The sequence below is a fragment of the Lipophrys pholis genome (genome assembly GCF_963383615.2).
Source record: "Lipophrys pholis genome assembly, chromosome: 8".
NCBI lineage: Eukaryota > Metazoa > Chordata > Actinopteri > Blenniiformes > Blenniidae > Lipophrys > Lipophrys pholis.
The window spans coordinates 26,814,059-26,836,622 of record NC_137630.1 but is presented as its reverse complement, the minus strand read 5'-3'; the positions used below and the strand labels follow the sequence as shown (position 1 = coordinate 26,836,622).

Genomic DNA, 22,564 nt, shown 5'->3' with positions numbered 1-22,564 from the left:
GACTCCAGGTGGAGCATCACACAGGTGAGCCGTCACATCCTCATGTCTCCACCCTGAGCGGCCTGAGGATACTTCGTCACTGTACCAGACACAGGAGTACACCTCCGAGCCAACAAGGTACCTGAAGCTTCACTCTGTCCTGTGTCATGTGACTATGAGTCTCTGCCTTAGTTCATGTTTGTGTGAGAGCTTCTTTCACTTCTCTGTTCATGTTTGTCAGAGTTATGACTCTAACAGAGGCGCTTCTCTCGTTCCAGATTCAACATGTTGGCAGAAATCGAGACGGTGAGTCTCCAATACTTTATATTTTATCATTTGCGTTGACTGAGAGTGTCTATAGTTTTAGAAACTGATGGCAAAATGCTCCAAAATGTTGTTGTGCTGATGTGTTGAATGAGGGTAAAATCCTATTTGTAAGGACAGATATGAAAATGCTCTTCACAGTTATCTGACTGTTATCCACACTGCAGAAAACACAAATACTTGCATAAATTTGCCAGTCAAAACTGACACACACACACACACACACACACACACACACACACACACACACACACACACACGTTCACAGAGCTGATGTCTGGCTCCTTTCCAACACAAATACTAAAACACATGCAAGCTATATTAAATGATTCTGTCATTTTGGATGCATCTGTGATATTCCCCCAAATTCTAATATTATTTCACAGCTTTTCGTTGGCATTTACGACATTGGTCATTTAAAATCGATGACATAACGTAATTAATGCATTGCAGAACAATTGTTTCAATTGTGTGTGTGTGTGTGTGTGTGTGTGTGTGTGTGTGTGTGTGTGTGTGTGTGTGTGTGTGTGTGTGTGTGTGTGTGTGTGTGTGTGTGTGTGTGTGTGTGTGTGTGTGTGTGTGTGTGTGTGTGTGTGTGTGTGTGTGTGTGTGATGTCTGAACTCTGCTCTGTGCCCGTCAGATGACTTGTGTGACTGAGATCAAGCTGAGTGCAATCCGGGGGGCCTGGAGCGCGGCAGTGCCCTCCTCCTGCCCCGAGGTGGACCTGGAAGTCATCGAGGAGTACCTGCAGGAGCATTCCCTGGACGTGCAGCCTGCACACACACCTGCATCACTCCTGACCCCCATGGGGCAACAAACACACCCCCACCAAGGCAGCAAGATCATCGGTTCGTAGCTGTGATGAGACATACTGGAAGTGTGTGTGTGTGTGTGTGTGTGTATGTGTGTGTGTGTGTGTGTGTGTGTGTGTGTGTGTGTGTGTGTGTGTGTGTGTGTGTGTGTGTGTGTGTGTGTGTGTGTGTGTGTGTGATTCTGATTCTGATTCTGATTCTGATTCTGATTCTGATTCCGTTTCCTGTCTGAATCACGATGCTCTTGTTTCTTCTCAGAGAATAGCTGGTCGGGTCAGCATGCCTACGAGTGGCACTGTGACTCTCACACGCCAAGTGAAGACTTCAAAGAGCAAGCTCCGCCCCCAACGTGGTCAAATTCCCATGACCTCCACTGGGTGAGTCTAAAAGGCTCATTCCGACTGTATGAGTATGGTTGACTTTTGTACTTTCACACGTGGTGGACGTGATCTGTCGTCGCTATCAGAAGCCAACCACACTGGAAGAGGCGCTCCTTACAGGATGAGCAGACATGTGCTAGTCATCATTTGGAATATGGAATCATTTTGGGCCTGACCTTTAAGAGTGAGCTGCATATGTGACTGATGAAGACGGTCGCGTTTGTAAATTATTTATACTTTTTTTGTTTGTTTCAGGGTCACGTCACACAGTCCTACACGGCGCCCGTCTACATTGATTCTGATTCACAATCAAGCGGCTCCCAGTATCACGAGTACCAAGATTCCCCGTCGCCGTCCTCTGACAGGGGGGGCAGGAAGGACAGAGACTCTCTGCCTCTTGCACCACTGTCAGGTATAAACGCAAACATAGAAATAGAAACACACACTCACTGATATAGTGCGTGTTCCTGTACAGCCACAAATATCAAACTGACAGTTTCACGCTCTTAAATAAAACATCATCTTATATGGGCATCTTCATCTTCCTCATCAGGAAAGAGGAAGGAGAGGCTGTTCCAGTTTTTGTTCGAGATGCTTCAGACGCCGTCGATGAGGAGCTGCATCTGGTGGGTCCAGTCGTCCTCAGGCACCTTCCAGTTCTCCTCGCAGAACAAAGAGAGCCTGGCTCAGCTGTGGGGCCGGCGGAAGGGGAATCGTAAGACCATGACTTACCAGAAGATGGCGCGGGCCCTGAGGAACTACTCCCGCACCGGCGAGATCCACAAAGTGAAGAGGAAGCTCACCTACCAGTTTGATGAAAAGACACTGAAAGGCCTGCAGGCAGACTCCAAAGCAGTGTAGAGAAGATTGTAGTTTAAGAATGAAAGAAAATGAAGGATGAGTGAAACCACTTCGAATTTCACATTAACGTCCTTTATGTTCAGTGTTATATTGAATAACAAATAAATACTGAGTATTTAAGAATAGACAAGGGAGGTCAGAGCTTCTTCACACTGGAGTTCGGGGGAAACTTGAGAATCGGGCCAAGAGAAGCATTCACTTTGTAAACCTAAAAGGTTATCATGTCAAATCTACTTCATAAGTAGAACTTAACTCATTCTCAGAATTAATGTTCTGGTTTCCTTTTGTGTGTGTGTGTGTGCGAGCAAGCAATGTTCCGCAGATACAAGCTCAGACTGTTTAACAGAATTAATTTGTGTAAACATCATCTGTTTGTGTCAAAATATCTTTTTTTAAATAAAATGGGGAAAAAACACCTCAGAATCTGTCTACTTGTTTGGGTGCACAAAGACACAGTGTGCCGATCACACAAAGACACAAAGATGTGATTATAAACCAAAGCAAACACACACACACACACACACACACACACACACACACACACACACACACACACACACACACACACACACACACACCCAAAACTATGCAAAGTGAGCATGCAATGAAAAACCGCCACAGACAACAGACGTGTTAATCAGTAACATCTGAAAGTCCCCTCACACACTGAGCGCTGCGGAGATGGTAAATATTACTTTGTTCTGTACAGATGTATACATGCAAATCACTAACGTGTCAAATACACATGGATCATTATTTTCTTTTTTTTCTTTTTGTTTATATCAGCGAAACTTTGTGAAAAAGTAAAGAAAATCAAATACATTCATCTACTCATGTGGGATAATTGTGTAGTTCCGATCAACTTTTGCTGGAGTGTTTTGATTTTGTGCTTTTACATACATTTCTACATCAGGCTACGTAAGAAACACAAATCCTACTTTTTCAACGTAAGATCAGCTGATAAAATGGCAGATTTGCCCAAAATTCTTTAGTTAAGTAGAAGTAAAAAAGAACTTTATTAAAAGTAAAACGCTGATTCAACTTGTGTAAAAAGTTGATTAAAAACACACATTTTGGCAAAAGTACAGAAAATGCACATTTTCTATTGATACACAAAACCTTATCCAGGTATGGAAAATCAAACTCACTTAAACACACACACACACACACAAAATAAAACTTAATGTGTTTTGGGGTGACAAACTAGAATTTCTTCTAAATTAGAAAGAACATGTTAAAACCTGACTGGACTTTATACAAAGCACAGAATTTGATCTTTTGACTTTAAAATAAACACGGTTTAGTCACAAACAACCCGGTTTCATCTTGACTGGGCCTGGCAGGTAAAATAGTGTCATATCACCTTTAAATTTCAACTTTAAAGTTTTTTTTTTTTCTGTTTTATGAGTTTGATAAATGGAAAGTACAAATATTTTGTGTGTGGGTGGAGCAAATTAAGACAAATTGGGAAAATATTCACGTAGATTATAGATCATTTGTGACTTGCCAACGCTGTAAAACATGATGCACTGTGACATTTCAGATGGAGCTATATCACATTGCTCTCTTCACTTTTCATTAGACGTGAGTTACTTCGTTGATAACACCTGCTAACACTGGTGCCACACCAACATTTAGGAAATTCCAGTGACCAGGAGCAGCAGCAGCAGTGATGACTGTAAACACTCCTGCTGACAGGAAGGTGTGTTTAAAGCTAAAGGTTGAGTTAAGCTCATCGGGATGTCCCTCCCTCAAAGGAGGCACATTAGGACAGTGCTGATGAACTACAGATGGCGTCTCTATGGAGTGTAGGCTTGTTTTTTGTACGTGCACTTTCAAGCGCATGCATGTTTGCACATAAAAAGCGTCTGTGCAATGCTTCCCTTTGGTCATTTGTGGCCTGGAGCTGAGAAACAAAAGGCTATCTGAATCTCTCTGCGTTCTGATATCACCTCACCTGCACGCTGCCTTCGGGGGAAACTTGCTTGACTGGACTTGAGCGTCATTCCCGCTAACCCCCTGCTGTGATGGCTGATTGGACCTGGGTGGCCTACACTGCGCTGGAGGTGCTGATTGCTGTAGCCTGTTGCTTCGGGAATGGGTTGGTGGTGTGTGCGGTGTGCGTTGGCATCCGGGATTCTCTTCGGGAACCCACCTTCTGCTTCCTGGTTTCTCTGGCCGTGGCGGACTTCCTGGTGGGTGTGGCCGCCGTGCCCCTGGCTGTGCTATTGGACGGCTGGGTGCGACTGACCCCTGACCTGTGCCTGATGCTCAGCTGTGTGGTTCTGGTGCTGACCCAGGCCTCGGTGCTGTCGCTGCTGGCCATCGCTGTGGACCGGTACCTGCGTTTACACACACCTCTCAGGTGAGCGCTGAACTCTGAACCTGTTTTGTTTCTCTGGTGGAAATGTTGCAGGCCTCACAGGATTCCCTCCATTGTGTCCGCAGATACAAAGCCCTGGCTACACAGAGGCGCACGTGGCTGGGCGTGTCTGTGTGCTGGATACTTTCCTGCATTCTGGGGTTCACGCCTCTGTTGGGCTGGAACAATCAGTCCTCTCCCGCCAATGCATCCTCCGCCGCCTTCATCTCTCCGCCATGCACCTTCCTCTCAGTCATTTCCCTTCCCTTCATGGTCTACTTCAACTTCCTGGGATGCGTGATGGCGCCTCTGCTGGTCATGACGCTGCTTTACATCAGAATCTTCTGGAGTCTGCATGGACGGCTGAAGGACAGCAGCAGCCCTCAAGCTCAGGCCTCGCTGCTCAAGGAGAAGAAGCTGGCCTACTCCTTGGCGCTGGTCCTCATTCTGTTTACGGTTGGCTGGATTCCTCTGCACCTGATGAACTGTCTCCTGCTGATTGTGGGCCCTCAAGCTGTCACAAGGGGATCTGTTTATACAGGCAGGTGACAGCATCTTTTTCTTTCTCCTTCTTGCCTACACAATCATAGTCTGAGTTCATTACCCTGATCAAAGCCTCTGAACTTGTATTTGTCGTTGCGGGTATTTCCAGGTATTCTCCTCTCTCATGCCAACTCAGCGGTCAACCCTGTGCTCTACGCCTACCGCATCCCAAAGATCCGGCAGGCCTATGGTCAAATATGGAGACGCTTCTTTGTGAGGCTGAACGATCACTATGAACAGAGGGCAGTTTGGTGGTCTATAACAGGGAACGAAACGCTCTCGCAGAGATGTGCGAATCCAGGGGGGGGGACCACACCTCAACAAAGCACCACAAGGTCCCTTTGAGTGCGACGTGTTTGATGCCTGAGTTCAAGGGACTATTTCTCATGAAAGAAAATCTGACTATCACTGTGTCCAACAATGTTTGAAGTCTTTTTCAAAGCTCTGTACCCAACTTCGTCTTTTTCTAGCGTTCAGGAGGTATATTGTATTCAGTTCAGAGAGAATAATAGAGGAAAGAGAGAGAAGTTTTAATTGAGGACATGTCATGATTTTGCAAAAGAAGCTCTTGTTTGCTTCATGGAGCACATGGATGGTGATCCTAACACAGAGAAGTTATCGAATTGATTTATTTTCTTGGGGAACCAAGTCTTGTTAGTTCAGACAAACAACCTGAATGCATTTCATGATTAAATCGTTACAAACTTTCTTCCAACACTTCCCCCCGGCCTCCACTGGAGGGCGCCACAGACTAGCCGGCTAAGGACGAGACGTTGAGTCAGTCAGAACCGCAGTGTGTGATGAAGAGCCCCCTGCAACTTACTGACTTAAGAACCACCGATTTAATGCAAGTGTGACTTTATTCAGTAGTACATGTTGTAACGGAGGTTACTGTACAGCTGCAGACATGAAACATCTTAAGCACATATGCTCCTGCTTCTTTATATGCGAGAATAAACGAGAATAAACGTGATACTTGAGCCTCGGGAGTCTTGAATAGTGATGGGCGTCCAGTGAACTCCTCAGGGAAGGCAATAGACTGTATAGTTATCACCTGAGCAGGGCACAATCCCACCCACCAAACTATACAACCTACTACCTCACCCTGTCAGAGCCCCATTCAAACGTCGCCTATTAGAAGATATGAAATGTAATTGTTGTCAAAAGGTATACTACAAAGCATGTAAGCAGTATGTCAGTTGCTGCAAGTGGATTTTTTTGTTTGTTTGTTTGGACAGGAAGATTTCCCGTCTGGAGATGACAGTCGGTGAGTGGCTGACTCAGCTGTCTCCTTGGGAAAGACAGTAGATTGTATAGTTATCTCAAAAAGAGGTCGCACAACCCCACAACTATTCAATCTACTACCTCAGCCCCAAGGGCAGCATCCACGTTGCTTCAGCATCAAAGATCCGCAAAGGTAACTTTCCTGCAATGGTACAAAGAAGAGAAGACAGAGAAGGTTATCTTTATTGACTGCTCTTTAAAATACCTGCAGTGGAAACACTGAAACACTGGATAAGGTTTTTTTTACATATGTGTTTTATCACCTAATACCAGTGACAGATTTTTTTGTTTTTTGGGGGTTTTCTCGTATTAGCTTCCTGGAAAACATTTAAAAAAAAATCACAATTTCTGGCTGAAACTGTTGGTGCTTCATAACAAGTTTTCAACTTCCGAGATTTAGCTATGAGACTCGTGACTTCTTCACAAAAGAGAAACCGACCCGTTCAGCGGTTTTCGGTGCAAAGTTGAACAGGAAGGTCGCTCTATCTAAACAAATCGAAGACAAATAATTTGTAAACGGACACTGGAAAGTGCGGGTACTAATGTGTGAAAGCCCAACAAACGACTCACTGGCTTCCTGAGACTCTGGCATGTGATCGACAGAGGAAAAAAGAGAGGGCTGCTCGACTCTGCCAGGAATCCTTTTCCGTTTTTGCCAAAAAAAATCTGAGCTCACTCCAGTGGAGTATCCCTGTGTAGGCTGGCTGCTGCCTCTCAGATGGAGGTACACGCAGAGATGCCTGCAAATATGGCTTCCACCAGCTGCCTCTGATTGAACACAAAGCTAGGATTCTGCACCCCCGCCCCCCCCCAAAAAAAAAATCACAACAAGGAAACAAAATGGCGTCCTGCGTATCGGCCATTTTAGGTGCTTAAAAACACTATAAGGTCTACCTTTCTGTTTTTGTTTTTTTTTTCTTAATAAGACTGCTGTGTCATGATGAAAAGAGAACAGCTGTTTTATCAGCGGTGATGGAGAACCAGCCTTGTGCCAAGTACTAAGACGAAGCCAACGGACCCACACGACACGCTCCATCACTGAGAGCGAGAGAGAGAGAGAGCAAATCTCAAACTTCACTCATCAGACGTCCGGTGTGAAAACGTACGATCGCACGCAGCATGCCACGGTCATTCTTCAGTAGCACGGACAGCAGCAAATCATTCACCGCTTCAACTTTCAGTCACTTCATAATAATCGCGTTTGCTTATTCACGAGTCACTGATGGCTAAACTATTACCAGTGACGGGTGAGAGGTTGGGACTGGCCAACTGTGACTGCGTGGCCGAAGTCAAAGGGTTAATAAGTGCCAGACGTAAAACGCCAGACCCGGGCCTCAGATGGGCAGAAGAGGCGTTAGAAAAGTAAACCGCTCGCATAAATTAGCATGCAGTCACAACCCCTGAGACTGGGTCCAGACCAGGCCATAGTTAGCATGCAGTAGACCCTGTTAGTCTGATTACAGAAGACCAGACAGACAGAGGGGGAAGGGGGGGTGCTGGCACGATGCCCAAGTCTGCCACCATGCCAGTGACAGATCTATGAGCTCTGTTTGGTCGCCAAGAAACGTCCCCTGACTGGAGCTGCGCTGCGAGGACACGTCGAGCAGACCAGCGGCGATGTGACACAGTGTGCTCCGGGGAAATTGGTCAAATTAATGAAGATTTAATAAGACATCTGAGCAGGAGAAAGCAGAAATAAATAAATAAATAAATAAACATTAAATGCTTGTGGAGAATTCTGTGCTTCTGGGTTAATTGCAATAAATTGCCACCCCATTCCCCCGACTGTTTTGGAAACACTGAGGCCAAACTCGGTCAGTCATGTGAGCTCCACTGGGCGCTGTTGTCTGTGATTGTGGACATTTTCTATGGCACTTCTAAAGGGCACACACAGCCGGGCCGGGGCGAATCATTTTCTCTGTCAACGGCTCTAAAATAAACGCGACTTGTGGGGCCTCTGAGAGGATCTTGAAGAGCCGATGAGAAAAGCAAGAAATGCGGCCAATTGAGTTAATGTCATCTGCCACTCTGACCGTCTGTGAATGTGCTGAAATATGGCTGCGTGTTTTGTAAAATGCACATCAGCAGAATCCTGTCTGTGCCCAGAAACGCAGACCTTGTCCTCTTGTGCCCTTTGATAACACTTCCCTGCCGTGACCAACCAGGATATGTTTTTCTGGAGGCAATTTCCTTCTTTAGCGCAGTCATCTTTCTCCAGGTGACAGTCACACATGTTTTCGGTGGAATTTCCAAAACCCGACTTCAGTTGCATCATGTAGAAATTTTGTCCCTTTCAGTAAGCTCTGAAAACTTTCTCCAAAGAGAACAGTTCAGACAAACAATAGATCTTTTAAAATACTATCACAACAGCGACGGTGGTCTTCTGCTCACACTGCGTGTTCATTTTACCTTGTTGTGAGTTTAGCCAAAATATTACTAATAAATGGTTGCATATGACATATTTGTAGGATCCATAGTGTGAGTCTTGGTCAAATGTCATCGTTTCCACGTCTTTCTCCTACTGCACTGCCCTTTCTCTGCTTTGCGTTCTCTCACTGAACCATGAGAAAACTTCTACCAGTGCTTATTGAACAGGTTTCACACAGAAGAGGAACAAAAAACAAATCAAAACACATGCAGAAATTCAGGCAACAGGCCCTCCTGCTTCCTCTCCTCCACTGGAGCCGTTGGATTCGTTAAGATTTATTCTCCACGCAACACAAACAAGCCAAACGCACAAATTCATTAGCGAATCCCAAAGCACACGCGTCACACTCAGTTGCCAGCAAAACTCCTGAAAATTGGAGCAGATTACTGCAGGAAGCTGAGACAGGGAAATACCTATTGGATTGCCTGGTCCCTTGGTCCGCGAGACTGCATGAATGCCTGTCGCAGACACAGCGGTGGGGGCACCAGACGATTGGTACAGGTTCTTGTGTGTTTCTTTCTCTCTCTCTGTCTCTATCTCTCTCTCTCTCTCTCTCTTTAAGCTTTGTGCCAAGAATGGGCAGTGTCTGTGTGCCAGGCAGAATTTCAATAAGGGAGTAAGGACATGGTGATGGTGGGCAAAGAGGGGGAGGAGGAGGCGGAGGAGGAGGAGGAAGGAGCGCTCAGGGAGCTGGATATGGCAGAGGAACTATGCCACACAATCGACGGCAGGATGAAGTAATCTCACTGTTAAAAACGACGCAAACCGAGTTCTTTCTTCTTCTCTTTTTTTGTCTTACTCACGACTAGTTTGTTTAACTGATCCTCCGTGAAGCACTACGGCGGGTTTACCCAGCACCAGCTTTTTCACCTGCTCACTCCTTGAGGAATTCCTGATTCCTACATTAAAGGAAGGACGGGAGCACAGAGTGTCCTCCATTCCCACTTGGCACGGTGCCCGCACCGATGTTGTTTATATCCTCATTAACCAGGCGCAAACACACGGGGCTTATGCTCACATGCATGCAGGTATACGGACCTTCTGCCACGTGCATGTACTTACACGTAGAATGTACAATGGCAGAAATAACACGGCGCAGTTGCATTAGATAAACAACATTTGATCCTGATTCACTGAATCTTAATTAGAGGGAAACGATTACAGTCCAATTAGCTCCTCTGGTCTGTGAGATAGAGAACTATGCAAACAAATGCTGGGCTGACAGGTACACGAGCGAGGTAAACCCGTCTGGCAATGTGGCTGATGAAAAGATAACATGACCCACATATGTGAGGAACATATGGGAGCTATTGTTATGACTATGACAATAAACTCACCCTCACGCACACATAGAAACAGTCTTAAGGTGAATAATCGGAGGCAGTGTACGGAGTCTTTCTACATTTAAAGATGGAAAATTTAGTGTCTGAGGTGTTTCAGGTGAGTTTATGTTGATGTGATGAGTTCTTTAAGAATTCTGTCCAGTTTGATTCCTAAAACTTGAATGAACAAATAAAGAAAGAGGATGTCTTTACTCTTCTGCATCCACTCTATTAACCCCCCCCCCCCCCCCCCCCCCCCCCCCACACACACATCTATTTTCCACTTGTCTATGCTTTTTGCTAATGTGCTAATGAGATGTGTGGTTACCATGGTTTCAAATGTTTCCGATAGCTCACAATCCTGGCCTGACATGTCACTACACGCCCACATGTTATAGCAATTAGCAGTGCCACACGGAGCCATCCACGCAAACGCTCCTGTAGAAAAGCATATAGACACAAACAGATAAGAAGAGATGCCCTTTTTTTTTTTTTTTTTCTTACGTGCACGCGTGAGCCCGCCTGTATGCGTGTATACAGAGAGCCAGTGTGCACGGTGCAAAGTGGTGTATCTCAAGACTAAGCAGCTGCAGCTTCCTGCATATGAAGAGAAACTTCCTGTTGCCTCGCTGCAAACCGCAGCCGGTCAGCCAAGATATCAACCAATCAACTATGCTGAGGCTGAATGCAGGAAGTTAGCCTGACTGCCTCTCGGAGGAAAAAAAAAAAAAAAAAAAAAAAGAACTCAGAAACATTATGAGGCAACACGATAAGTTCATCTGAGGATAAGAGAGGGGCGGGGAAAGAGCTCTCCCACTCCTACCTCTCCTTCTGTCTCTCTAACTCTTGTTTTCTCTATTTGTCTCTTAGCTTTTTTTTTTTTTTTTTTTATCTGCACATTTTCCTCTGTACAGTCACATGTCAATATACAACAAAGAGACGCTCTTTCTAGGACGCGATCACAACATTTTTGAAATCATTAACCACGTCGTGACAAATTCGAGCAATATAAAAAAAGATCGCAGGCACTAACGCTGAGGAATTACAAGCAGCGTGCCCACAAATTGTGAGGGGTATGCTGAAAGGGTCTGTTCACTGTTTACACGTGGCACAATGGCGCCATCTTAATACTAACCCCTATTTAGACCATGAAACAGCGCTGGCGATAAGCTGCCCGGTTAGTTTCATCATTGTACAAAAACTATAGAGCTATTTCAGTGTATACCTGCTCTCGATAAGTCGGCTTATTGAAGGAAATACTTAAACAAACGTATTCTGTTAGAGGCTCTGTCGAGTGCAGGGTGAAACCTGCAATGTTGCTTTTTTTTTGATGGTATTGAGGGTAGATTTAATGAAAAATACTGTTAAAAATTAACCATTTGCTTATTTTTCTTTGAGCTGACAAAGCCAGACTGGTTTATTTTCTTCAGGTTTTCTTAATCGTGGTTAAAAAAAAAGATCGAAATGGCACGCTCTACCAAGAAGAAGAAAAAACACCCAAAACAACCACAAAACAACGTCAATGTTAAAATGTGGTATCTGCTTACAAATCTGCCTTTTTCTTCACGAGGTCGTCTCTTTTTTTGAGCCGACTCGACTTCGTTTCTCCTCGAGTTTTTCCCCGAAGTATAAAGTGTCTCGTACAGAATAGACAAGGATGTGGTGTTCCAGGACAAACACGACACTGCCACACCTCTGGACTGCAGAGACAGAAAAATAAATAAATAATAATAATAATACGAGTTTCTCACAAACAACAGCCGAGTATTAAGGAATGACCAAACGCAGGGAAAGTGTTGCCCTCGTGTCACCTCTCCCGACCGCCCTGGTTGATAAGAGACCTGACACGCGTCTCACCTGTCCGGCGGGTACAGCCCATCACCGCAGGCCGGCAGATAAAACCAGACTGAACACAACAACAGCTCTGGAGCTCAGCTGACCTGGTGAGGTCAATAAGTAAATGAGAAGGCCTGTCCTTCCTCTTTGCCAGTCTCCTAAGAGACACCTGTTCAGTACAGAAAGGCAGAGAAAGACTGTTTACCACCCTGTCAGCGACTGCTGTCCTGCAGCGCAGAGGGGAGAGGGAGAGGCCGACAGGGAACCACAGAGAGAGACAAAGAAAGCAGGGCGAAGAGGATGGTCAGCAGGGAGTCACGGAGTCCCTCCGAGCTCCCAAAACTTTCTCCTGCTATGTCCATTGAGCCAAAATGGCGCCGAGCAGAGTGCGGCGTGGCAACCGACGACGGCAGGCACGTTTACAGGAGGTAGACCATGATGAAGGACAGAGAAGAGGGTGAGACGAACCAGAATAGAGACATTATAGGGCAGTAAAAAAAAAAAAAAAAAAGACTGGAAGAGGTGTCGCGGGATAAAAAAGAAAAATACCTGGAGCCTGTATGTTAGCGGCGGGCTGGGCCGGAGGACTGAAGGAGAAGAGGGCCGTGATGGCGGGAAGAAGGAAAAAGAGAAGAGTGGAGCACACCCTCCTAGAGATACACCCCCTTCCCACAATCCCCTCCTACTGGCGTGAGTGCGTCTGTCCGTACACCGGGTGACAGAGGGACGTCTGCTCACACTGAGCCCTGTAACACACACAAAACACACACAAACCACAGTATCAAACACGGCGCACAACAAAAAGAGAAAAGCTCCGAAACAGACCCGCGACAACACTCACGATACTTCCAGCTGCGTATTCGATCCGAGACGGAGCTAAAGACGCCAACGCAGAGATACGGGACAGTTCCAAACACAAACACACACATGATCAATTCGCCAGCCTTTGGATCGCCCTCTGCTCTGCCCTGAGCTGTGTTTGCCTCGGTCTGCCTGCCCACTTTGGCACTGCTGCCAAGAGGGAAGGAGAGAAAAAGGAGGGGGGGGGGGGGGGGGGGGGGGGTTGTAGAGACAGAAAGAGGAAGGGAGGGACATGTTGTAGCGAGAGGAGGAACAGAAAGAGGAGTCAGAGAAAAAGAGTTAAGAAAGAGAGTGTGCCCACCGAAAGACGAGAAAGAGAAAGAGGAGAAGTCCAAACTGTCGTCAGCAGACGCGGCGACACAAACACAGTGTGACGACAGCTCGCGGCGCGGCGAAATGTTTGCATGTTAATCGTCTAACGTACCAAAACACACCTCGTGCCTCGCACTCTCCCCGTACTATCCTGCAGCAGCAACAGACAGACGGCGAGGGAGACGGCGGATCCAGACACTTCCACCACATTGTTCCATCTCGTCGTATTTCTCACAGTGAATCGCTTCAAAAAGCCCAAACTGGATTAAAGATTCAAACTCCTAATCTGTTGGACATTTGTTGTCAAGTTCTCCCGCCACGGCAGACTTACTGTCCTCACTGACATCTCTGCTCTGCCTGCTTTTCTCCACGTCTCTCTCCATCCTCCCCTCAATTCGTCCTCTCCCTCCACGGAGGATAATATCAGCCCTCCTGAATGGGAGGGGTTTGAGGGAGTTCAGCTAAATGAATCAATGAGCAAGAAGGGTGGATATTTCACAGAATGTCACTTTTTTTTTTTTTTTTCACCCCCTCCGTCTTTGGCAGCTTTCCCAGGTTTCCCTTTGCTTTCTCACACCAGCATGAGGGTTGAACACCAATGAGGATCTTGGATCAGTGAGATGTCGCCTCCAGATGACCTCAATCATTAGGAGAGAAAACATAAATCCATCTGTTCATAAATGGCCGACCTCTTCTCCAGCCCGCCAGCAGGCCAATCGCTGGTACTTGAGCGGGTATCCCGAGCCGAGCCAGCCAATCAGAGCCTCGCTTCTGTTGCTGATGTCATTTTGAAAATGCTGCGTGTTATTTGAAAAAAAAAAAAAAAAAAGAGAGAGAGAGCGAGAGACATACTTCACTAATAATACACTGCAAGTAGAAAACATTTCCTTTTCAAATAAAGTCGCACTAAACTCCAGAGACAGAATGCAGAGCTTGCTCCGTCCCCGTCAGCTGAAACGGTTAAAGCCTCCCTGCCGCCGCCGTGATAATAGTTGCTAAGTCCTCAAACTGACCGAACAGACGCCGACGCACACATTTCTGAAGGGTTCTCCCACTCCTCAAACACTTACCACCGAGACAAAACAGACCACAATAGTCCAACTTCTCTGCTTAGACTCCACAAGTCTTTTCTCGAAGATTGGACAATGGACACACACACACACACATTCATACTGTACACACACGCACACACACACACACACACACACACACACACACACACACACACACACGTGGTGCGAACAATCCGGTTCTTCCATGGAGGCTCAGATTCAGCCAGCAGGTTGGACAGCCCCTCAACACGACGTCACGTCTCCTTTGTTGTTTATGAATTTATTTCTCTCCTCAGCTGAACTCTCTGAACCCAACGTCCACGCCACCTCCTCCCCCTCCCCCTCCTCCCCTTCCTCCCCCTCCTCCACCTCCTCCTCCTCCATCTACTCCCCTCCCATCCTGTCCTCGAGCCCTACATTTACCCCCTGCCAACGTAGGCGGGCAAATACAGTATGGCTTTAACAAGGACCGAGAAAAGAAAAGAAAGAGAGACAGACAGACAGAGGGGAGAGACAGGGAGAGAAAAGAGCTCAGATGTCTCTCTCACTTTTTCTTTTCTTCCTTTTCTTCTTCGATCGCTCCCTGTGTCTCTTCCTGCTTGGCTTGTAAAAGTTTCAGCTGCACGGCCCGGCCTCTTTTGGCAGCCCGCCAACTCTCCTGTCCCCTTGCAAGAGAGAGAAGGAAGGCAGAGACAAATATAGTCACAGCTCGACTGTACTGTACAGTTGTACAAGCAGATGTACTCTGAATGCACAGCCACCATTTTCATTCCAAATGATCCCACACAGGAAGAGAGCAGTTTGCCGCTTCGCTCCGGCATTTGAAACCACTTTTCAGCAAAGCCTGGCACTGCACAATGTGTAAAATACCAGCCACTTAGTGCATCTGAGGGTTTAAAATGCTGCCATCCTGATGTTTTGTCTGCCTTGAAGTGGCTGTGCCAGCTGAATCTGATCACTGTGTGTTTAGGTGCTCACACCTAGTTCACACAGGGACGCCGTGTGTTGTTTGTGCTGGCGTTGGTAACCCGAGCGGCTCAGGTGAGGTTACGTTTTACACTCTGGAGCACAAAACCTTCAGAGCAACTTAGATTTCATCCATCCATCATTTACTGATTAGTCCGTAAAAAATGATTCACTCCAATATGGGCTTTTTTGGGGCTTTTCTTTTTAAAAGGTGAAGGCACACACACACACACACACACACACACACACACACACACACACACACACACACACACACGCACACACACACACACACACACACACACACAAGGACTAACCAGATGTCCTGTCACTGACTCACTAACCTCACCTGGGTGTACTTACTGGTATTACTACTGTGTTGGAGCATAGTGGCTCTTTAATGTTAAATATTCATTATTATTTTTGTCTCATTCTCATGTGACGAAGTGTCCAAAAAAGAAAAATGTTCCTTCAAGCAAAATTAAATATAATGTAAGTATTGACTTAAATATGTCGTATGGACTGGTGGAAAACCTTTTTTTTTTCCAAGATGAATCCAACAATACATTATCAGATTCATACAGAAAAAGATAAATACATTTTCATTTTAGTTGCATATTTTTTGTGTTATATAAGTTTAGTTAAATTTCTAAGACGGTTTCACCAAAAGTTTATCAGCTTGAGAGTGAAGTTGAGTTTTTTTTTACCTTGAAGACTCCTATATAAGCAACTGATTTTATACTAACTCGAAGCTAATGTACAGCCACTCACCTTACTGAGGCCTTTTGCAGGGTCCTGTCAGCATGAAGAGGAGATTGCGCATCTTTGCACTGTGCAGAAACTTCTCACATCTGCATTTCTGTGCGGTCTGCAGAAACACCACTTCAATCTATTTCGGTGTGTGTGAAGTCAGGGCAGGTTTGCACACCAGCAGTTCAACAGGTGGTTTCATGCTTTCTGCAGAAAAAAGACAGCCAGCAGGACAGCAACCAAAGCAATGAGTGTTTCAAAAAAGAAAAAAGAAAAAAAAGAGGCGTTCCTTTAAAGTCAGAGATAGTTAAAAAAAATAAAAAAATAAATAAAGATGCATTTTTAGCCACGGAAACAAACAGCTTATAATTGTGGCTAATCTACCATTTTGAAAGGATTTCACTGGTGAGAGATGAACGACTCCACCTTGTGGCAGATGTACGTAAACGCAGTTTGAGCTGCAGTTTTTTTTTTTTTATGTTTTAAATAAACCCTGAATTTCTCTTTTAGTCCCTCTATATGGTTTGGTTCTGAAACATTGTCCAATGAATGTCTCATATCATCCAGATGAGACTGGTGGTTTGTAGTGTCGCCTCATAACAGGAATGCCGGTGGCTCCAGTCGGGTTATTCTGTGTGGAGTTTGCATGTTTTTCCTCTTTGGTTTCCTCCGGCTGAGCCTAAATTTCCTGTGGGTGTGGAGCTGCTGTCTGCAACATAGCTGAAGCAGCACAGAAGATGGATAGATGGTTCTTAAAGCCCTGGAGGTAGTCCAATCCATCACAGAGACAACCACAAACACTACAGGAAATCTTACTCTCACTAATTAAATCCAAACACATGTTCTTGGACTGTGGGAGGAAACCTCACGGGGAGAACGCTCACACATGGAAACTCGGCACACAAAGGCTCTCAAAATCAGACACACTGGGGATTTTTTTAAATTTACACTTTATTAACCTCTTCATATATCAAATCACTCCTAAATACTTTTTTACAAACACATATTTGAACACTGCTTCCTCCGTCTATTCCTGAACTGTCCTATTGATTTAGTTACCAGTTGGTTATGGTCAAACATTTACTTGAGCTCTCGCAGTCTAGATTTAGAACCAAAGATAGAAGTCGATCATAAAAGGACATGTGGTGTGGGCGTTTTGATTTTGATGGATTAACACGTTTCTATTAAAAATACTTTGAAGTACATGAGGCCAGGTTGAGATTTGATTGACGTTGGACAAGGAGACGTATTTAAACTAGATGCAGGATTGTAAAAGGCAGGATGAGTCATATATCATTTAAAATCGCTTTACAAGAGAATGAAAAAAGAGGTGAAAGGAATAAAATAAATAAATATTATTTCCTATAACATAATTGCATGGCAATGGTTAGATTCCATTTTATTTGGAGATCTATTGCATGGCTTTCACAACTTTGGATATTGATGTCAATAATTAGGAATTGTTTCCCCTGGGTGTATTTTCTCAGTAGAGAAATGTGTTGAAATATATTAGGGCTTTATTATTTATTATTATTACTCTCAGTCTATAGCATGAAAAGATGATGATAAATAGGATGGAATCTCTTTAAAATGTCTGCAAATGCTGACATGTGTTGTTGTTATTACTTGTGACAGGTGTTAAAATTAAAATAAAGACAAATTAAAAAATATATCACTTTAAAGCTGGGATTAAAAAAAGCTTCCTCTAACCAAACACTCTTTAGACCTCACTGAAATGACTTTGTATTGACAAGTTGAGCTGCAGAGGAGATCGTATATGTCAAAACGAAAGGAAGGAAATCCAGGTGACGTTTGGAAATCTGTGCTGATGGTTCTAACTTTAGTGTTCAGTGCAGTTTTACTAACTCGGTGTGCTTTAACAGATTAAAGAAAATGTTACCCTCACTTTAAAATACCTACAATTTGTGTTAGTCTGCCCCCATGTGGCGACATGGAGGATAACATCAGACCATCTGCAGAGTTTAATACTTTATGGATCAAATCAGGCCGGAACAAAAGTGTGAAGGTCGCACAGTGGAAGGAGTCGTTTTAGTCCAATTTCATCTTGAGTGGGTCATAGTGGTAAAACAGTGCTATATTAACCTTTAACTTTAAACTTTACATTTTTTCTTTGTTGTGGCCTTTATGTGATAAAAATGTCTATATTCACACAAAACGAAACAGATACTACGGAAAACTTTTACAATCACAACATAAAGCCAATTCTAATGAAAACTTCTGTTGCAAAAAACAATGAAAATGTCAAAAAACCAAACTTCTCCTTTAGCTGTTGCATTATACATGCTTTTACAAACTCATCCTGACAACATGACTTTGAGGCCAGACTGCATTTCCACAATGACGTGCAGTAGGTAGCTTTCTTCGCAGCATCTCCAATATCTCAGCTTTGTTGTGATATGTCCACTAGTCTTGGGAGATTTGTTTAAAAAAAAGATATATATATATATATATATATATATGTGTTTTCTTGGAAATTTAAAAAAATTTGCTTGTCGGTTTGACCAGACTGGAGCCTACACAGGCCTCATGTTTGACACCCCTGTTTTAAATTGTGCAAAATCCATTCCTGTGTCTTTACACGTCTGAAGACCTTCAGACTTCACACTCTCTTGAAATCAGTCCAGTGAGCCTGTCCTGGCACTAATAGGTTTTCATCAGCTTTGAAGCTGAAAAGCTCCTCTCACAGAGGCAACAGAGAGACAGGAAGAGTAAAGACCAGAAGCAGACTAATGCTTGGATCATTGTTTAGATCCACAAGCTTTTCACTGTGTATGATTTAGCAGCTGGCAGGTGGCCGGGGAAAAGTACAGACCCCATTTTAAAGAAAGATATTCTCTGCACCACTGCGTCTGCACAGTGGCGGGATGTTACACAATGCGTCCACAAAGGGAGGCCAAAGCATGTCTTCAAGTGCCGGCCTGAAGAAAAAAGAAAGAAAAAAAACAAAAAAAAACCCTCTTGACTCCCAATTTGTGCATGCGCCGAACCTCAACATGTTCTCCTCTTGTATTTACGATGACACCAGGTTAGAGGTCACCCTTGTAATTCACCACGCACCGTTTTTCAACAACTTCAGGACTTTATGACTAAACTTCTGTGGCTGGACGACCATCTGTTGATGACTGAACATAAAAGACTTGAAAGCACTCACAGGTCAGATTTGGTTTTATTATCCGCATGAAACTGACGTCCCTGTACGTCAGCTCTTACTGGGTTGAGCCAGTAAGCCACCCTGATGGATCTTTGGGCATCTACTTTCTCAAAAGCTTCGTCATTGAATTAAAACAACCTGAGTGTTGTTTTGCAGTTTGTTTTACAGCACGCCAAGCAGATGAAGTTCTGATGTGACTCACATTATCCCCTGAATAGAAAGTGCCCACCTTTCTTTGATAAATGCGTTTGTGTTTCTGACCGCCTAAAGATTTCACCGTATTACTGTGTACAAGTGACAACTAAAGGAATTAAATCAACTTATAATTGCAATCCATCGCTGATTTTCAGTGGCATAGATGATACTGCTGAAAAATAATGACATAATCTGAAGGTTAACGGGACACGGTTAAGTAAAATGTGTTACATGGTGAAGGAAAACTAGGTTGAAGGGGAAGGACTTGAGTTTTCAGCAGGATAATAACCCAAAGCACAAATCCAGCAGCACAAAGGAATGGTTGTAAAAGGGGGGAAAAGGACTGTTTTAAACAGAGCAGCCTGCTTAAATTAAAGCGAAGTCTTTCGAGGGAGCTGAAATCCTCCACTGCAAGAAATGAGGCCAGAAATGTAGAGCAGACGAGCACAAGAAATGTTGAACGATTGGTGCTGATGAAGCAGCTGTTGTGTCCAATTTATTACAAGATAATTACAGTTGAAGTATCAAAAATTCTGCTTGAGCATAATTATGATCAGTGCTGGAAGTAGTGAAACAATAACATCTGCAAAATCTACAATAATGGAATCTACTTGGTTTTAAAATCATAAGTCGCTATACTGAGGAGGCCAACTGGAATTATTCTCTTAACAGAGAAAATGTGTGCTTCATGTTCACATTTGTTTAAAGGAGAAAGTGTACACAGTGTGCTTTTATATATAATTGTATTCAGAATATTAAAGAAAGCAATGTAACTAGAGAAGGCTTTAAGCCATCCAACTCTTATTCTGCTTCATCCAATTCAGGGAATTCATAATCACCAATCACATTTACACACGTTTCTGGAAAGCGAAAGGAAATCTGAAAAGCTTAAGAAAGCCCATGCATGCCAGGGAAGAACATGCAAAATCCACACAGAAGGACTCCCAAGAAAAATCCCGAAGGCTCATGTGTAATATGATATTAATGTTGATACTAGAAAGTGCAAAAATTTGCCTCCTGTACTCAAGGAGAAAAAAAATTGGCCGAGTAAATAAAAGCAAAATAAAAAAGGTTTATTCCCAAATAATACTTCAGCCATCATTATGGACATTTTGGTCCATTTGGGTAATTGTTTCCTGTTAATCTCTAAATCATTTTAACAATTAGTGGAAGAAAGTAATGAAGTGATAATAGACAAATATGCACACTTGGGGGGAACAAAAGTTCTGTACTAATAGTAGAGATTCATATGTTTACTGCTTTTTTGGGGGGGTTCAATCCTTTGATTGACTTCGGTCCAAAACAAAAAACTATTAAATGTTGAATAATTATCAGGATTTTAACCCTGCCATCACCAATCCACCAGTCACCCACAATTGTTCTTTGGAAAAAAATGAACTTTTTGGGTTACTTTGTTTGTTTTGTTTTTTTTCCATTAAAAGAAATCAGAATATTATCAAATAGACATTAGTAATTGTGAGTACATGGACAGACAATGAAGTTGGATTGGTGTGACCCTGAACTATAAAACTACCAAGAGAATATGAACTTATTAGAGTCATGACACTCTGGAGGATGCCATTGTGGTTATTGTCCATCTAATTGTGCAAGTGCACTAGAACTACTTCAACTTTGTGTTTTCACAAAGTTGCATTTTTGCACTGAGACAGAGTCGGGGTGGTTTCAAAAAGTTCCATCTTGGGAGTCATTTTCAGAAAGTTGCATTTTCAGATGCTCCCACCACCGTTGTTGAGTAAACGGACCCCCAAAACGCAACAAAAGTTTTGCATTTTCACTTTGAAATGTGTCGGGTGTTTTGTCCATTTCTCTCAAGAAATCTGTTGAAAAAAAAACAATTCTTACAATTTGCTTCGCAGTTTATCCGGCTGAGTAAGGCCTCATATGGGATTGGTGTTTCAGATTAACTGGTTTCCCTGTTAACTGGTGACCAACCTCTGTCTGTCGAAGCTGCGAGTTAAAGCAGATGTTAAAAACTCTTAGCTATCCTGGCGAACACCATTTAATCGCATATACGAGAAAGTCTTCTCACCATTTGTGAGTTTCAACAGCTGCTGTTACCAGCATCATCTCTGAAGCCAACGGAAGTCGGTCACCAGCTAAAAGGGAAACCAGTTAATCCGAAACACCTGTTTCTGTTTTGGCCCACGGGCCTTATGTTTGGCACCCCTGTTTTAACGTGTGTACGTGTACACACAGTCAGGAAACTTGGGGGACTTTTTCTGTTTAAGGCCCCTGCATTAGCCCTAGTTCTTAAAGAAAAATTAACTGCCTCCTCAGAGGGTAATTCCACCCCCCACCACCACCACCTCTGAAGAGGGGGGAGGAGTTTGCGTTGGGACCTTCGAAACTTTTGCGTGTGCGCGTGTCTCGACGCCACGCCTCTGTTGCGTTTTTCCTCCGCGCGTTGACTTCATACCAAACTCATACTTTGCATTCCGCCTTTTTTCTCGCTGTCAAAACTCCCGAGGAAAAAAAAAACATTTCCTTCAGAAATCCCGGAGCGTGTTCCCGGACATCGTCTGGGAGAGTGTCCCGGAGAGGAGCCCGGAGCCCGGGGAGCCGTTTGCGAGGTGAGTCGGCTCTCTCTCCCCCTTCTCTCGCTCTCTCTCTCTCCCGCACTTCTTTGTTGTGTTCGGGGAAGTTTCACGCTGCTGCAGCTGCGCCGCTTCGACTCTGCTGGAAGTTTTGGGATATTTCACATATTTCGCATTTCACCCGCCGCGGCTTCGCTGATTCAGAGCCTCGCGTGTGGAGCGGGGGAGGTCCCGGTGTGGTCCCCGGGCCTCCCCGGCCGCAAATAATTACTTTTGACGGAGTTTGCAGCTTGTTACGGTGATATTAGCACGCAGGCTAACCGATTAGCATGTCAGCGCGAGTGTGTTAGCTCTGGTTTGATCACACAAAACTACACCGTGACTCGATCTTTTTTTTTTTTTTAACAACTTAAAACTCTCTCTAATGTCTTTTTGAAAACTTTTAGGGGCATCATGTGTAAAGTTTATCCCCCTTTCATATTTTTTTTACTTTTTTTTTGCCAACTCACAGTTTGGCTAAACGGCTCCCAAAGTGATTTCGTTTTCCCTCTTCATGCTAGCAGCTCATT

The 22,564-nt window shown here is 44.2% G+C and overlaps 2 protein-coding genes and 1 long non-coding RNA gene across 4 annotated transcripts; 2 read left to right on the top strand and 1 right to left on the bottom strand.

Annotated features, from left to right (window-relative positions):
- LOC308113014 (uncharacterized protein) lies at positions 1 to 2,776 on the top strand. The gene is made up of 6 exons (XM_080468892.1): positions 1 to 117; positions 258 to 285; positions 945 to 1,152; positions 1,375 to 1,493; positions 1,752 to 1,908; positions 2,050 to 2,776. Exons 2-6 carry the CDS (start codon positions 265 to 267, stop codon positions 2,355 to 2,357), a joined length of 813 nt encoding a protein of 270 aa, XP_080325018.1. The 5' UTR covers positions 1 to 117; positions 258 to 264; the 3' UTR covers positions 2,358 to 2,776.
- Positions 2,777 to 4,094: 1,318 nt separating this feature from the next.
- LOC308112836 (adenosine receptor A1) lies at positions 4,095 to 6,241 on the top strand. The gene is made up of 3 exons (XM_080468599.1): positions 4,095 to 4,722; positions 4,806 to 5,260; positions 5,372 to 6,241. The coding sequence occupies exons 1-3, from the start codon at positions 4,385 to 4,387 to the stop codon at positions 5,605 to 5,607; spliced, it is 1,029 nt and encodes a 342-aa protein (XP_080324725.1). The 5' UTR covers positions 4,095 to 4,384; the 3' UTR covers positions 5,608 to 6,241.
- On the bottom strand, positions 5,773 to 13,737 carry LOC308112837. Of its 2 annotated transcripts, none has more exons than XR_013935514.1 (4): positions 13,428 to 13,737; positions 12,974 to 13,143; positions 12,682 to 12,878; positions 5,773 to 6,688 (listed from the first exon to the last, which is right to left on the bottom strand). It is a non-coding gene; the product is annotated as an uncharacterized lncRNA (long non-coding RNA). The 2 variants fall into 2 exon arrangements; XR_013935515.1 differs by having other exon boundaries at positions 13,418 to 13,702.
- Positions 13,738 to 22,564: the final 8,827 nt, after the last annotated feature.

Bases quoted from the DNA above. Each gene is read 5' to 3' on its own strand.
- LOC308112836 (XM_080468599.1), top strand. From the start codon at position 4,385: ATGGCTGATTGGACCTGGGTGGCCTACACTGCGCTGGAGGTGCTGATT. The intron at 4,723-4,805 runs GTGAGCGCTGAA...TTGTGTCCGCAG, and splicing joins CGTTTACACACACCTCTCAG to ATACAAAGCCCTGGCTACAC. The intron at 5,261-5,371 runs GCAGGTGACAGC...GGGTATTTCCAG, and splicing joins AAGGGGATCTGTTTATACAG to GTATTCTCCTCTCTCATGCC.
- LOC308113014 (XM_080468892.1), top strand. From the start codon at position 265: ATGTTGGCAGAAATCGAGACG. The intron at 286-944 runs GTGAGTCTCCAA...TGTGCCCGTCAG, and splicing joins TGTTGGCAGAAATCGAGACG to ATGACTTGTGTGACTGAGAT. The intron at 1,494-1,751 runs GTGAGTCTAAAA...TGTTTGTTTCAG, and splicing joins ATTCCCATGACCTCCACTGG to GGTCACGTCACACAGTCCTA.